Source organism: Prunus dulcis, chromosome 1 (genome assembly GCF_902201215.1).
Source record: "Prunus dulcis chromosome 1, ALMONDv2, whole genome shotgun sequence".
In the NCBI taxonomy this organism is placed as follows: Eukaryota; Viridiplantae; Streptophyta; class Magnoliopsida; order Rosales; family Rosaceae; genus Prunus; species Prunus dulcis.
The window spans coordinates 8,114,345-8,131,106 of NC_047650.1; the positions used below are offsets into that span (position 1 = coordinate 8,114,345).

Genomic DNA, 16,762 nt, shown 5'->3' on the forward strand with positions numbered 1-16,762 from the left:
CCCTGGCTGGCACCTCCAACAACTCCATCAAACATTATGTCCGCTCCACCTATGCGCACCAGGTCTTCAGCACCGAGCAGGGACGCTTGCCGAAGACCCACAGGTCTGGCTGGGCCCCCATTACCTTCTGCGAGGAGGAGGAGCGTGGTGTTATCCTCCCCCATGATGATCCACTCATTATCCGTGCTGACATTTCTAACTTCGACGTTGGGCGTATCCTGGTGGACACTGGCAGCTCGGTCAGTGTGATGTTTGCTGACGCCTTCAATGAACTCCAGGTCCCGTCTCACCTACTCGACCGAAGCATCACACCCCTTGTGAGCTTCTCGGGTGATGTGGTCCAGCCCATTGGCAGCATTCATCTCCCTATATCAATTGGGGCCGCACCCCAGCGGACGACGATCACTACCCCCTTCCTTATCGTCGATTGCCCCACAGCCTACAACGTCATCCTCGGCCGCCCAGCCTTGGCCCAAATGAGGGCTTTTATTTCCACGCATATGCTGCTGCTGAAGTTCCCTACACCTAATGGCACAGGCACGGTGCGCGGCGACCAACTCGGCGCCCGAAGCTGCTATGCTTCAGCAGTCAAATCCACCAATCGCCAACATAGGAGTGAAGCCCTTCGCGGTAACCAAGGCTCCCGCCCCTCCTCAAGCTGGCACTGAACCACCTGAGGACCCAAGGGAGGAGTCTATCACACAGCAGGCCGAACCTGTGGAAGACCTCGAGCTGGTTACCCTTCATGACGATATCCCGGATCGACAAGTCCGGATCGGCACCTCCATCTCGCCAGAGCTTCGCTCTGACCTGGTCGCCTTCCTCCGCCTCAACTCCGAAGTCTTCGCATGGTCCTACAATGACATGCCTGGCATATCACCAGACATCATATCCCATAGGCTTAGCGTCAATCTTGCCGTTCGACCAGTCCGCCAGAAGCGCCGAGCTTATGATCCCCGAGCGCTATGAGGCCATGAGGGCGGAGGTGGATCGATTGAGTAGTATCGGATTCATCAGGGAGGTTGACTATCCTACATGGCTGGCCAATGTCGTGATGGTCCGTAAACCAAGAAAGGGCTGGCGCATGTGTGTCGATTACACCAACCTTAATCGGGCCTGCCCAAAGGACAGCTTCCCCTACCCCGCATTGACCAGCTAGTCGACGCCACAGCGGGCCACGCCCTCCTCAGCTTCATGGATGCTTATTCAGGTTACAACCAGATCTTCATGCACCCCGAAGATCAGGCCCACACCTCTTTTATTATGGACCGCGGCCTCTACTGCTATAAGGTGATGCCCTTTGGCCTCAAAAACGCCGGGGCTACTTATCAGCGACTGGTGAACCACCTCTTCGCCCCACTGATTGGCAATACCATGGAGGTATATGTCGATGACATGCTAGTCAAGAGTCGCACAGCTGACAAACACATCCCCAACCTCTCTGCCATGTTCACCATCCTGAAGCAGTACAAAATGAGGCTTAACCCCACCAAATGTGCATTCGGGGTGGCTTTCGGCAAATTCCTTGGCTTCATGATTAGCCAGAGGGGTATTGAGGCCAATCCAGAAAAGATCCAGGCCATCTTAGACATGACAATACCTAAGACGGTCAAGGATATCCAAAGCCTTACAGGGCGTGTCGCAGCCCTGACCAGATTTATCTCCAAAGCCACTGACCGCTGCGCCCCATTCTTCAAGGCCCTTAAGGGCACCAAGCGAAACATCACCTGGACTGCTGAGTGTGAGACGGCTTTCAGCGAGCTCAAGGAGTATATGGGCCGAGCCCCTTTATTGTCAACCCCTGAGCACGGAGACATCCTCGTGATTTATCTCTCCGTCTCAGTTTCGGCAGTTAGCTCTGTGCTCATCCGATCAAAAGATAACGCGGAACACCCAGTGCATTATGTTAGTAAAGCATTGCAGGATGCCGAAGTTCGGTACCCAGACATCGAAAAATTGGCGTTCGCACCATCCATGTCTTAACCATATTTCCAAGCTCACACCATCCATGTCTTAACCAACCAACCGCTCCGACAAGTGTTGCAGAAACCAGAAACTTCTGGGAGGCTGGTTAAGTGGGCCATTGAACTTGGCGAGTTTGATATTCATTACAAACCCCGCCCGGCTATAAGGGGGCAGGCCGTTGCTGACTTCTTATCTGAATTCACGGAGCCCCAAGCTTCAGCAGCTACCCAGCTCATAACCAAACCCAATCTCCCTCCGAGCCAGGACCACACCGCCAGCAAAGGCACTTTCGACCTGACCCAGCCCCTATGGACTTTATTTGTGGATGGCTCTTCTAATGCCCAGGGGTGTGGGGCCGGCCTCGTTCTCATCTCTCCAGACAAGGTTGCCCTCGAGTACGCCCTCCGCTTCAAATTCCAAGCCTCCAACAATGAGGCCGAATATGAAGCACTCTTAGCTGGTCTTCGACTAGCCAAAGAGATGGACGCCAAACAAATTCAGATATTCAGCGACTCACAGCTCGTGGTCCACCAGGTCAACCAGGACTTCACGGCCAAGGATGCCTCTATGACGGCTTATCTCCAGCACGCTCGGCACTTGCTGACAACCTTCCACGCCCACTCTATAAAACAAGTGTCGCGCTCAAAGAATAGCCATGCCGATGCATTAGCCAAGTTGGCATCAGCCTTGGAGCAGGGAATAGGTCGCCACATCCACATCGAATTCTTGGACCAGCCCAGCACACAAGCCCCACTCATCTGCACCATTGATCACAGCCCTACATGGATGGACCCCATCCTCCAGTTTTTGCAGAACCAAACACTACCGGCTAATTCCGGCCGAGGCATGACGCGTTCGCCATCGCTCTGCCCGATACCTGATCATTAACGGCTCCTTATACAAGCGGGGTTTCAGCCTTCCTTACCTCCGATGCCTGACTCCAGAGGAGGGTCACTATGTCCTCCGAGAAATCCATGAAGGCATCTGCGGCAACCACTCGGGCGCACGCTCACTGGCCCATAAGGCAATCCGCCAAGGATACTTCTGGCCTTCACTCCACACTGACGCCCAGGCCTTCACCCAGAAATGCGACAAGTGTCAGAGATTTGCCAACATTCCACAACTCCCGGCAGAACCATTGACTGCCATGGTCAGTCCTTGGCCATTTGCCCAATGGGGACTGGATCTCATTGGGCCGATGCCAGAGGGCAAGGGCCAAGTCAAATATGCAGTTGTAGCCGTAGACTACTTCACCAAGTGGGCTGAGGCCGAGGCCTTGGCCACCATCACTGCAGCCCGCATCGAAACCTTTGTGTGGCAAAGTATTGTATGTCGCTTCGGCATCCCCAACTCCATCGTCACAGACAATGGCCGGCAATTTGACAATGCCAAATTCAAACAATTTTGTTCTAACCTCAAGATTCGTCTGTGCTTCGCCTCCCCAGCCCATCCTCAGTCCAATGGCCAGGTCGAAGCCGTGAACAAAATTATCAAGAAGACCCTCAAGACAAAACTTGACAAAGCCAAGGGCTGCTGGCCAGAACTACTCCCGGAAGTACTCTGGTCCTACCGCACCACCTTCCGCACATCCACCGGTGAAACGCCGTTCTCCCTATCATTTGGAACCGAGGCCGTGGCACCGGTAGAGATTGGCCAGCCCACATACCGAACCTCCACTTACGATGCCAAGGCCAATGACGAGCAGTTAGCCCTAAACCTCGACTTCATTGACGAGCTCCGTGACCAATCAAGCATGCGCAATGTCGCGTACAAACAACGCATCGCCAAATACTACGACTCCCGAGTCAAGCCCCGCGCTTTCAAAATGGGGACTGGGTCATGCGCAAGGTTTCCTTGGCTACCAAAAATCCTACCGAAGGTACCCTCGCCCTACATGGGAGGGTCCTTATGAGATTATCAAAATCTGCCGCCCCGGCACTTATCAGCTTCGCGATCCCACAGGCAAGACGCTGCCTCATCCCTGGAACGCTGATCACCTCAAGTACTACTACAAGTAAACATATCTAGACCCTAGGACAATACTTTGGTCTTGAGCATTTACTATAAGGTAGAAGTAAACATATCTAGACCCTAGAACTCTTGTACCTTCTGCCTTTCGGCACCTATTTAAATGAAACGCCTGACTCCGGCTCATTCTCATGCATTCACATGGCTATCATTTTACTAGCACAATTGATATCACATAACAAGTCTCATATCATAAATCAAAACAACCTTGCTCCATGCAAGGCAAATTGTTCATACAAAACGAAAATAAACAACCTTGCTCCACGCAAGGCAAAGTGCTCTAATAAGATAGCTAGAATACATCAGCTAGAATACATAAAGAAGGCAACGCCTTCAAGACTCGGTAGAAGGGGCATCCTCAGTGGCCGGCTCAGCCTCTGGCATCGGGACACTAGCATCAGCAGGAGGACTCAATGCAGGAGGCTCGCCACTCGTATCAAAGTTAATCTCAACCGAGGGGTTGAACCTAACCAGCCTATCTTTCCAGCAAAGCTGCTCATCCACTAGTCGGTCCATGATGTAGCTCTTCAGCTCCTCTGAGGTTCGGAAGGACTCGATCGCCTCGACTCGGGCAGCAGCCACCTCCTCGACCTTCGACCTCTTCAGCTCCTCCACCTCCTTGGCCAGGGCCGCCTTTTGCAACAACAGGGCGTTCTTCTCTCGGATAGCCTCCTGTGCCTCCGCCATCTTGCTCTTGGCCATCTCATCACGCCTCTTTAGCCTTTGGATCTCTTTATCCGCCTTGGCCATGCTGACATACATTTCTCGAAAGGCCTGCAAAACAAAACAACATCAGTCAACCCAAACAAGAATAATCCAAAAAAAAATTTCACAAAAGAAGGCCAAAACTTACATAAGCAGAGGTGAGGATCGTCTTTTGGGCCCGGTCTATGAAGGAAGAGGCTGGGGTTCTCGCCAGAGCCTCGGGATCACTCTTCACGCCTTCCAGGAAGACGTTAATCAAGGGCACCTCCTGCCGGTGCATAGCTAAGTTCACCTCCTTCTTCTGCTGGCATAGCCTGTCGAAGTCCACCTTCTCCACCCCTTCAGCAAATATGTCCTCCATGCCGAAGGGGAGCTTCGGCGGCGCCTGCAAATCAAAGGGTGGAAGTCTCGGCCCCGACCCCATCACATGCTGATGAGCTTCCTCCAAGGCTTTCCTCTTTCCCAGCACGTCAGCAACCCGACCCTCATCATCATCTCTGGGGCTTTTCCCAGCACCCTTCTCTGCCTTCTTGGCCCGAGACTCCCTTAGCCGCTTCTGCATCTCAGTCTCATCAATATCCACTGCCACCTTCGTGCTCCCCCTTATAATACCCGCCACTGTCAAAACAAACAAAACAATTACATTAGTCACAACCACAAAAGGCTCAGCACACAACTAATAAATGTGACCCATGTACTTACTTCCTTGACGGAGTCCGGACTCCAACAAATTCTTCTGAGTGACTAGGTTCCCGCACTCACGCTCGGTCTCCGACAGCTGTGCCCTCACCCACTCAACCTCGTCTTCCTGCTCCTTGGAGATAGGCCCCCACTTCACTGAACCTGCACCAAAGGTTATATACTACTTAACCATTTACACTGGCACAAACAAAATAGAGAACCAAGAATGAGAGCTAAAGCAAAACACAATCAAACATCAAACAGTCTTAAGGGATGGGGCCAAGGACCTATAGACTGGAAGTGGGTAGGAATGTGTTAGACAACGCTCTTCCCTGGCGGACTCTCCCAGTCCCCATAAGCCATGCACCACCTGTTCCTCCAGGACTTTTGCGTAGTTGGCATATGACTAATAAAGTAGCCCATCTCCTTCGCCTTTCGACAATTAGCTTGTACCCAGCCAAATTCCTCTGCTGCTTCGAAACCGAGTACAAATACATGAACTGCTCAAATGTTGGCTCCTCCAACCTAGCCAACCACCAAGCGATGTACATCCCATGAAGAAGAATCCAAAAGTTGGGATTATATTGCCCCGGCGCATACCCCAACTTAGCCAACATCATCTGCACCCACAGATGAAAGGGTAGTCTGAAGCCGTGCCGATACTTATCCGTAAAAATCATCACGGAGCCATCCGAAGGATATCTAACCACATCAGCCGCAGTGGGTAACCTCAAGCCCACATAGGTTGGAACACAAAAGTCTGTCCGCAGCTGGGCCAACTTCGCTTCTGTAAGCGTATTCGGCCTCGGCAAAGGGACACCAACCCGAATGTCTACTCCCTCTGAAATTGAAGCCACGGCTATACCCACGGACCCCGATGATGATGCCTGGTTGCTCGAACCCACCTCTTGCGTATGAGGCAAGGCTAGAACCCGGTTTGCTATAGCCTCTAACTCTATATAATTCCTCTGCATCTCCCTATATGCAGCCGACCCAGAGTCTACCGACGGCTCACCCCTCTCACCCCCATGCCCTATCATCCTACTTTCTATAATGCCTTCTACCATACCCTCTGTCTCTGAACTCTCCTCTTCAGAACAAACATATTGGCTGGGCTCTTCACTCTCAGTGTCATCCCCACCAAAGGCAGGGGGGTCAGGACTTTCTCTATCAGAACTTTCAGACATCTACAATATGCAAAAACAAGAAAAAGGAACTAATGCACATGCAAGGAGGATCGAACCACAACAACACAAAAATTTGGCAAATCTACATGTTTGTTCATACCAAGCAAGCATTCAACGTGTTCATACCAATGTTCAACGTGTTCGTCATATTCATGCTCATATTCAAAGTGTTCTTCCTAACCTTCAACATGTTCATGCAAAGAAAGACATTTCAATTCAACAGGTTCAAGCAAAATGAGGTCTAACCTTGTTCGTACCACCACGTAAGAGTCGCCAGAAATCAACTCAGCCACTACAACCACCACAAAACCCTTGCCGGAAATCTCTTCTCCTCCTCCTCAATTTCTCACAATTTCTCTCATCAACTCAAGTGTGGTGCCTTCACCACTCTAAGTTCCTATTTATAGCCAACCAAGGGTACCCACGCCTCGATTCACGAGCAAACCCTAGCACCCTTTCATCTTCCCTCTCAAATCCCTTGTACCTATACATAATTTGAAATTCAATTTTCAAATATACAAAAAAACCACAAACAAAAAAAAAATTTTGAGAGGAACTTAGGGACCTTGCCGAACGGCAAGGCCCGTGCAAAAACAAAAAGGGCGGGTCGCCAAAATTCTAAGCTTGCTACGCTTGCTAGACTCTACTTCTTAAGCCCAACCCTAGTACAAGGCTAGGGCCCAAATTTGATCAAGGCACCCTTGCCGAACGGAAGGGTTCAGCTAAGTAAAAGCCTGTACTTAGCTGGACCTACCCTACCAGCCCGTGCGACTCCTAGTATTCACAAAGAACGTTCCCAAGTCCCGGCCTCTATTCACAAAGAGGGACCCTTGCTGAACGGCAAGGGCCATGCAGAAAATTGGAGGAGTATTCTCAAAGGACCCTTACCTAGCCTGAGTGGACCTTGCCGAACCCAGCTCACGGCCTTGCTCCAATCCTTCCTTCCTTGCCGTATTCAACCCAAGTTCCTGGCAAAATGACAACAATAAACAACAAACAAACACCAACTTTTTTAAATCACCCTTGCCGAACAGGAAGGGTTAAGAAGAAGAATTGGGATCACGAAACTTACTGCCCACCGAGTTCCCTAGTTGCCACGGACCCCGGAAGTCTTCTCCCTCTCAGATCTTCTTGAAGACAAGACCGAGCTCTCCCTAACCACCCTTGCCGAACGGCAAGGGTTGTGCAACAAAAACGGAGGGGCTCCAAGTAACTAAGGCTCACTTACCCAGACCCTTTCTCGCCGAAGTCGTCACGATGCTGAAGCCAGATCCTTTCTCGCCGAAGCCGAACCAATGCTGAAGGACTTGCTGAACGGCAGAAAGCACGCTAGCCCTTATATGTGCCAAAACCCGGCTCTTGGGCCCAACTCTAAGTCAGGCACAAGCCCAACTTCCTTCTTGACCTCGGTCTCGGCCCAAACAACAAAACACTCTCCACACCCTTGCCGATCGGCAAGAGTTGAGCAGCAGCTCCTAAACGGCCTCCCGAAATTGGGTCTGGCCAACTCATCACAGCCGAAGCTCCTAAACGGCCTCAGCTCCTACCGATCAACTCTGCCGCACCTAGACAACATCACGGTCCTCTCGCCAAGCCAACTGCCGAAGGTCTGCGAAGCCTCACAAATATATCTAGGTAACCCTTGCCGAACGGCAAGGGCTGTGCCGAAGATGGAGAGAGCCAATATGCAACACAATCTCAACTTTACCAACCCGTTCGGCAAGTGGGTTTTGAACACAACACCTTCGGACAGCACCTGCCGATCGGCGAGCTCACAACCCAGCTGCTATGAAAGACAAACCTCCTTGCCGAAGCTTGAGTTCGCGAACACCACACAAGCTAGCTCTACCGAAGCTATCAAATAAGGGGGCGGCTCTTTTGCCAAAACGCAAGAGCTAGGTCGGTTTATTTATACCTTTCTCACAATGCTAAACCCTAGCTCCTATCCTTTTATCATTTGGCCAAGGCCCATCTCGGGTCCAACCTTCTCAAAATCGTTAGCCCAAGCCACTTTGGTCCCTTGCCGAATGACAAGGGCCATGAAAGAAACACAAACAAGCCCACAAAGGCAAACTCCCAGCCTCCTTGCCGGGAAAAAAAAAAAAAAAAAAAAAAGGCTAGGCCCTTGCCGAACAGCAAGGACCATGGAAGAAATGGAGAACTCCCAAAATTTTCCAAAGACCCGGCCTGCCGAAGTTCCAGCTCCCGAAGCTCAAAAAAAAACAAAACAAAACAAAAAGGCTAGGCCCTTGCCGAACGGCAACGACCATAAAAAAAATAAATAAAACCCCAAAATTTTCAACAGACCCACCCTGCCGAAGGCCTAGCTCCAAAAAAACAAAAAAACAAAAAAAAAAAAAAAATCCCCTTACGGACCCAGCTTACATCCTACCTGCAACATGCCCAAGTACCCAGCTACCCAGCTACCAACAGTTCTAGAGGCTTACACAGCTTGTATCACACATTCCATGTGTTGACGCAACTCCTAGCTTGCCAACTTGGGGGACTAGGGAGTGCCCTACGGCTCCCAATGAAGCTGAAATGCTCGGTTACAATTACAAAAACTCACAAGTTCCTAACCTAGAAGTTACTTCTTGACCGCGAATTTGGGGGACTACTGTTTACACCATAGTGAACCGAGCAGACCCAGCATCAAAGCGACTAGCACCAAGGCAGCCACGCCTTCTTACCTGCCGAAGGAAGACACACTTCCGAGGTGCCAGACACTTGCCGAAGCTCCCAACTACCAAACCTAATCCCCAGGACGCGTGTCGCCACCACGACGACTTGCACAAAGTCCCACATTGGAACTTTGTGCAAACCTCCTACTTTCACCTCCCTATAAGTAGGGAACAGTACCCAAGTAAAAAATGGTAACTATTCTCCCACTTTTACTGTTACTCTGCCAAATTTACCACTTGTAACTGACTTAGGCATCGGAGAGCCTTCGGCCGGCACCATACCGGTGTCCGAAGCTTAACGATTGCTTCTACCACTTTGTCTTCTGCAGGTCTCCCACCAACTTATTTCACCAAGGGCCTCAGCCCTCTTCCCTATTGAAGACCCCGCATATCTTATCACTAAGTTGGACTCAATATTGGCCGGGCCATTTTGAACAACAACAACAACAATTTAGGATGAATAGTAAACTTGAATACATAAAGGTAATCTCCTTTAGTCAGATCCTTGGTAAGGGTAATAAATCAATCCTTCAAATATTACTTGCACCATTTTTTTTGGGTCAAAGTTTGGAAAGTGAGAAGGTATCATTGGGGTTGAAACATGAGACCACTAATCTGTAGGCAAATGCTCTCACCACAGAGCTATGGACTTACTTCCAGCATTAGATTTGATGTTCTAACGAGAAATCGTGAATTTCCATTTTCAGAAAGAATTTATCTTCAAATTTTCCATGAGATGAGAAACATTGTCCATACTATAGAGAGAAAAAAAAAGGTAATAAAACCAAAGGCACATGCATTTTTGGTCTTCTTCGAACATGCTCAGGTAAGTAAGCATAACAAGTACTTCGGTCTTCTCACATTGGATTACACCCATCATTTAAATGCTTAATAATCCTATATGGCAAAAGTTTCATGTGATTTACTACACAAACAAAAACAAACAAAAAAATGAAAAATCCCTCTAAAATGCCAAACATATTTTCTTATGTGAGTAAATATACGCTCCATTTTAATAGTTCGCCTAAAGCCCTGAAAACCTCAGGCCTCATCCTGTATTCGCTACCGAGAAAGCGTAGAATCATAGCCTCTTGGAGCAGATCCAAGCCCAGCATTAGAGACAGCTACGCCCGCAGCAGCAGTGTCCAGTGAGGGATCATATGCTGCTCCCCAAATAGCACCACCACCAGCAGTTGGGACAACTGCACCAGCAGCTATGCCACTGCTGCTGGCATATGGTATTGTTCCCTCTCCTGGTGGTCTAACACCGGTTGAAACATAGGGCCTTCCATAACCATCAAAATACACACCAGCACCTTGCATGTTAGCTGGGTAATAAGAATCTGGATTTGTGTAACCGCCAGCATGTGCATTTGGTGCTAAATTAAATATCAGATGCATCAGAACGAAAGCCATCTAAAGTACCAAAACGATAGACAGACAGAAAGTTACCATGGACTCTCTTCTCTGCATTTGAGACCTCGTCACGCAACCTTTCTACTTCTCTTGCCATCCCAATTAGATTCTTCTCCATTGCTTTCATTTGCTCCACTTCCTCTACGTTTAAACCCTTTTCGTATTCAAAAGTTGAACTGTATTGTACACGCAAAAGATTTAGAGCATCAGAAATCAAGTTAAAACTTCAAAATAGATCACAAAAGGTACCCAAAAAATGAACAAAGAAACACGGGAACTGTGAACTTCAGTTGAGCAACATATACTTTGTGGGCATCATACAGTTAATTTGGTGGAATCTCTAATAAAGTTAAAATTGGACGGAACAACACAATGAAATGTAAATATGGAACCACCCAATAGCTGAACAGATTGGAAATAATTCATTACAATTTGTATGTGTGACTAATCAATCATTAGCTTATATTATCGAAGGGAACAAAAATTATCAAGAGTCCTATTTCTGGAATGAGTATATAAGTACAAAAGATATTGCCACCTTTTATTTGTTACGTTTGCATAAGCACAGTGGCAATAATTGCCGATAAAGCTAGAGAAAAGGTTTCATGATTTACATTAAGCTTCAAAGCTAGAAAAGGTTTCTATGGGTTTCACTAGGAGATAGGCAAATAGACTTCAAAGTAAGCTTCAAAGGTAGATTGACTTACCGCAGCCTATGGTGTTCTCGCCTCAGACTGTCAAGTTCAGCATGCAAACCCGGTAGTTTCTCAACATCAAGACGAGCTTTCTGCAACTCCTCCGTGGCCTTCCGAATTTGAATGGTCAGCTCTTGTCGCGCTGCGACCAAGGTCTGTGCCTCCATGTGAGCCTTTTGCAGTTCCTTTTTCACACCCTCGCCAGCTTCGATGTCTGCTTCCCTTTTTGCAATCTTATCAAGCAAACCCCGCATCTGAATGTCACTCTCAGTCTGGATGCTTCTCATGTGTGCCTTGAGTCTCTGTAGATCCTCCTCAGCAGCTAAAAGATCCTGCCTCAAATCAACATGAGTAGCCGCCAGTCTATGATTGTCTCCTGTCAGTTGTTTTATCTCTGCTGCTTGATATGCAATTTTATTTTCCAAAAGTTCAGGACGTGGTAGTGCCTCAAATGGTCGGTGACCAGGAGGTGGCCCTAACCCAGGCAATGGACCATGCCGCATCATACCTGGAGATTGAATGGGACGTCGCTCAAAAGACGACGGAATTTTTCGTCTCCCAGACATCCTTGTCTAATAATCCCTATGGCCACAACAAAGTTCAATGGGATTCACAGAGCCCTGAAATGCAGGTAGCTGCATTAGTGAAAACAAAAAAAACAAACAAAAAATTCGAAGTAGCCAGAAGCTTTCAAAGATAATAAGACCAGTGACTGGTGATAAATACAAATATATTATTACAAAAGTTAGGGACTGCAACCAGATACTTGAATTGAACAATCCGTCTGCGTTACAGGAATTTTGAGAAATTTGACACCCATTTTCCCTAAAGATAAATTAACTTGGCAGCCTGACAAGAGAAACAAGAGTGACCTCAAGAACAAACCAACAATGGATGAAGTAGCAAACATAGGCAATTGCATAACCTTCACAACAGATAAACTAGAAATGTATAAACAATATGTACACACTATTGATCAAATACTAGAATAGACCAGAGCTCAGTCTCCAATTAATGAGAAAGCATTACAGATACTCCCTTCTTCGTTTCAACGAATCCACTCAGCCGAACTCAATAGAGCCTCAATTCCAACTCCATAGTAATCATAATTTATCTGCTGATATATGAAATTTTCTTTGACTTTTACTAAGCACTCTGCCACACCAATCCTGCGCTGGAATACAGGAGGACGATAGGGAGTGCGAATAACACTCCCTTAACAGATATTTTCCCATTGAAATCCGTGGGATACCACATTATAGCGCCCACCGTATAGACTGATCATAATTAATCTGCAGGTTAACAGAAACCAAATTTCCTAAATAGAAAAATGTACTTCCTTGTGAGTAGGTAGGAATCACAAGAAATAAGAGAAGAAATGAAGAACCTCTACCCTATCAATGGAAAAAGGCCCATAATGTCTCACATTTCTTGCACCTTATGCTAAAATTTACAGTCTCTCATCTATCGAAAATCAGACAATGCAAAGAAGATAACAACATTCATACACAGTTCTGATCAAATTTCATGCAAAACCCCAACATAAAATTGCCCAACACCCCCTTTGAGATATATTTCATGCTGAACGTAAATCTTAACAATTCAATTTCAACCCCATTTTACAATTTAATAGTAGAATCTTTAACGGGTAGATAAATCAATCATAGCGTACAAATTATATGCAACGCGTGGCATCAAATTCATAAATTGATACCCAAACTCTGAAGAGAAGAGAGAGGAATGAAAGGTACTTACGAGACCCTGTGGAGACAATCTAGCAAAACTCGGATGATAGGGGGTGATTTGCTGGCGATGATACCGAGCAGAGCAGGGCGCAGATAGAGCGAGAAAGCTGACGGATTGTTTTTGAAACTGGGTTATGGCGTTCGAGAGGTTTCGCAAAAGCTGTATGTGTTCGAGAGGTTTCGCAAAAGCTGACGGATTGTTTTTGAAACTGGATTATGACGTTACGCTATGTCCTTGTGAGTTCTGACGCCTGTGGGTGTGCGCTTGACCTCCACGACCTGGGCTTCTCTCTATGATTACGACAGCAACTCGCATCCCCGATAATCCCCGATAATAAAAATTAAAAAAATAAAATAAAACTCTACATCGGCTCATCAATTTCTGTTTTTTTTTATTTTTTTTAACGCAGTGGTCATATAACTTTTATTCTATTCTAAACTTTTTTTTATATATAAATAGTATAGCCGGGCGGCTATACTCCGTTTTAATTATATTAAAAATAGTATAGCCACGCGGCTGTACTATTTTCACCCGTGGCGGAATGGGCGCTAGGTGCCAGGCGAGTTTTTTTTTTTTTTGTAGCAAATAGTGTAGCCGGGCGGCTATACTATTTTTCAAAAGAGAGAATAGCCGGTTGGCTCTATTGGGGTCGTTTTTTAATAAATACTATAGCCGCACGGCTATACTATTTACATCAAGCACTGTGATCATTTTTTTAAAAAAAATGGTTTTTCCCTATTTTTGTTTATCGATAAGGGTAGTTTAGAGTATTATCCATAACTATTAGGCCATTATCCGTGTCTCTATTGTCACCTTTTTACTTTTTACTTTTCTAGAGCTATTAACCGCGTAAAGAATTTAGCATTTTCACATTTAATATTTGTATTGTACATGTACGTACATATTTTTCATGTTTAATACACTTATTTTTTACAAAATTTTCAATTATACACATAATTTTTGCATATTATTAAATTAAAATAATATATATTAAATAAATCATATTAAAATATTATATAGTTGCCGAACTTATCCGTTGTAATTTGCCAAAATATTGCCGAATAAAACACGTCCATATTTTTTTCATAATTTATCCTGTTCCATATTTTACTAACTCAAAGAAAAGAATGTGAGAGGCTAAGATTATTTCTTACTTGTTGTAACAAAAATACAAGATGGTGATTTTGTAAACTCTTTGCCAACTAGAACAACATTTTCAAACAAAGATTTATGGGTATAGTAGCAAGCGAGGTGATAGTATTCTTCATGTAAAATGTTGTTTGAAATGTGAAGCAATTACCAAAAACACTCCAACTCAGTATGCAATTCTCTACAACAAATAATGTGCGTAGTAACAAAATTTAGTAGCACTCGAGAGAACGAGGTAAACCAAATGCAAAAATTCACACACACACACACACAAAAAAAGGACTCTCAAATTGATTTACTATGAAATTTCTCTCTCTTAAATATATATTTTAGAGATGTCGAAACTAGCAAATTAATTTCTATAAAGTATAAACTAATGCAACTAGAAGGGTCTTTTTTTTTCCCCCCCAATAAATAGTATAGCTGTGCGGCTATACTACGTTTTTTTAATTACAAACAAATATACTATTTTTGACATGGGCTCTAGTGGCCAGCCGGGTCCCTTTTAAAAAAAATTGTATAGCCGGTCGGTCTATACTCAAATTTTTTTACATTAAAAATAGTATAACCAGAAAGCTATATCATGATTTTTATTATATAAAAAATAGTATAGCAATGCGGTCATACTATTTTTGACACGTGGCAAAATGGGCTCTAGCACCATGTCCTTTATTTTATTTTTATTTTTTCCAAATAGTTGCAAGTGTTCTATTACAGGGGAGTCATGAAAATCACACGTGGCTCTATGGTCCTATTGAATGGAGAAAATGTTGGGGTTTATATAGTTTGGGTGGGAATGCTAAATCTCATACATTGATGGTTGCATTAAATTATATTTTGTAAAGTAATTACTTTGGTAAGTATTAAATTATAGTAATTACATATACATAATCATTTTATAGTGTTGAGACAAAGAATGTACTTTTATTAATCATTTTATAGAGTTTCTGTTTATAATAAATATTTAATTGCTTTGTTGATTCACCTAGTTCATGTCCGTTCTTCTTAATCAAATGGTTTTGATGATTTCTCTAATATTTTCTTTTAATATTAAAATTAGTTAATGATAGTAAAATTATTTTGTACAACTCCTTAATATATGTGTCAATCAACTATGCAAATTACTTGCATGGTAGCCAAATCGGTTTATGTGATCATTTTTAAAAAAAAATGGTTTTTCCCTATTTTTGTTTATCGATAAGGGTAGTTTAGAGTATTATCCATAACTATTAGGCCATTATCCGTGTCTCTATTGTCACCTTTTTACTTTTTACTTTTCTAGAGCTATTAACCGCGTAAAGAATTTAGCATTTTCACATTTAATATTTGTATTGTACATGTACGTACATATTTTTCATGTTTAATACACTTATTTTTTACAAAATTTTCAATTATACACATAATTTTTGCATATTATTAAATTAAAATAATATATATTAAATAAATCATATTAAAATATTATATAGTTGCCGAACTTATCCGTTGTAATTTGCCAAAATATTGCCGAATAAAACACGTCCATATTTTTTTCATAATTTATCCTGTTCCATATTTTACTAACTCAAAGAAAAGAATGTGAGAGGCTAAGATTATTTCTTACTTGTTGTAACAAAAATACAAGATGGTGATTTTGTAAACTCTTTGCCAACTAGAACAACATTTTCAAACAAAGATTTATGGGTATAGTAGCAAGCGAGGTGATAGTATTCTTCATGTAAAATGTTGTTTGAAATGTGAAGCAATTACCAAAAACACTCCAACTCAGTATGCAATTCTCTACAACAAATAATGTGCGTAGTAACAAAATTTAGTAGCACTCGAGAGAACGAGGTAAACCAAATGCAAAAATTCACACACACACACACACAAAAAAAGGACTCTCAAATTGATTTACTATGAAATTTCTCTCTCTTAAATATATATTTTAGAGATGTCGAAACTAGCAAATTAATTTCTATAAAGTATAAACTAATGCAACTAGAAGGGTCTTTTTTTTTCCCCCCCAATAAATAGTATAGCTGTGCGGCTATACTACGTTTTTTTAATTACAAACAAATATACTATTTTTGACATGGGCTCTAGTGGCCAGCCGGGTCCCTTTTAAAAAAAATTGTATAGCCGGTCGGTCTATACTCAAATTTTTTTACATTAAAAATAGTATAACCAGAAAGCTATATCATGATTTTTATTATATAAAAAATAGTATAGCAATGCGGTCATACTATTTTTGACACGTGGCAAAATGGGCTCTAGCACCATGTCCTTTATTTTATTTTTATTTTTTCCAAATAGTTGCAAGTGTTCTATTACAGGGGAGTCATGAAAATCACACGTGGCTCTATGGTCCTATTGAATGGAGAAAATGTTGGGGTTTATATAGTTTGGGTGGGAATGCTAAATCTCATACATTGATGGTTGCATTAAATTATATTTTGTAAAGTAATTACTTTGGTAAGTATTAAATTATAGTAATTACATATACATAATCATTTTATAGTGTTGAGACAAA

At 44.2% G+C, this 16,762-nt stretch overlaps 2 protein-coding genes across 7 annotated transcripts; one reads left to right on the forward strand and one right to left on the reverse strand.

The window, feature by feature from the left end:
• Positions 1 to 1,194: 1,194 nt before the first annotated feature.
• LOC117635208 lies at positions 1,195 to 3,877 on the forward strand. Its single transcript, XM_034369584.1, has 3 exons — positions 1,195 to 1,932; positions 2,047 to 2,768; positions 2,881 to 3,877. Exons 1-3 carry the CDS (start codon positions 1,195 to 1,197, stop codon positions 3,875 to 3,877), a joined length of 2,457 nt encoding a protein of 818 aa, XP_034225475.1.
• A 6,128-nt stretch (positions 3,878 to 10,005) lies between these two features.
• On the reverse strand, positions 10,006 to 13,411 carry LOC117616175 (protein FLX-like 4). Of its 6 annotated transcripts, none has more exons than XM_034345411.1 (5): positions 13,114 to 13,408; positions 12,388 to 12,650; positions 11,371 to 11,978; positions 10,700 to 10,839; positions 10,006 to 10,626 (listed from the first exon to the last, which is right to left on the reverse strand). In XM_034345411.1, the coding sequence occupies exons 3-5, from the start codon at positions 11,922 to 11,924 to the stop codon at positions 10,310 to 10,312; spliced, it is 1,011 nt and encodes a 336-aa protein (XP_034201302.1). In that variant the 5' UTR covers positions 11,925 to 11,978; positions 12,388 to 12,650; positions 13,114 to 13,408; the 3' UTR covers positions 10,006 to 10,309. The 6 variants fall into 6 exon arrangements, with proteins under 6 accessions (XP_034201302.1, XP_034201300.1, XP_034201303.1 ...); XM_034345409.1 differs by having other exon boundaries at positions 12,118 to 12,650; positions 13,114 to 13,407; XM_034345412.1 differs by having other exon boundaries at positions 10,006 to 10,563; positions 11,371 to 12,650; positions 13,114 to 13,411.
• Positions 13,412 to 16,762: the final 3,351 nt, after the last annotated feature.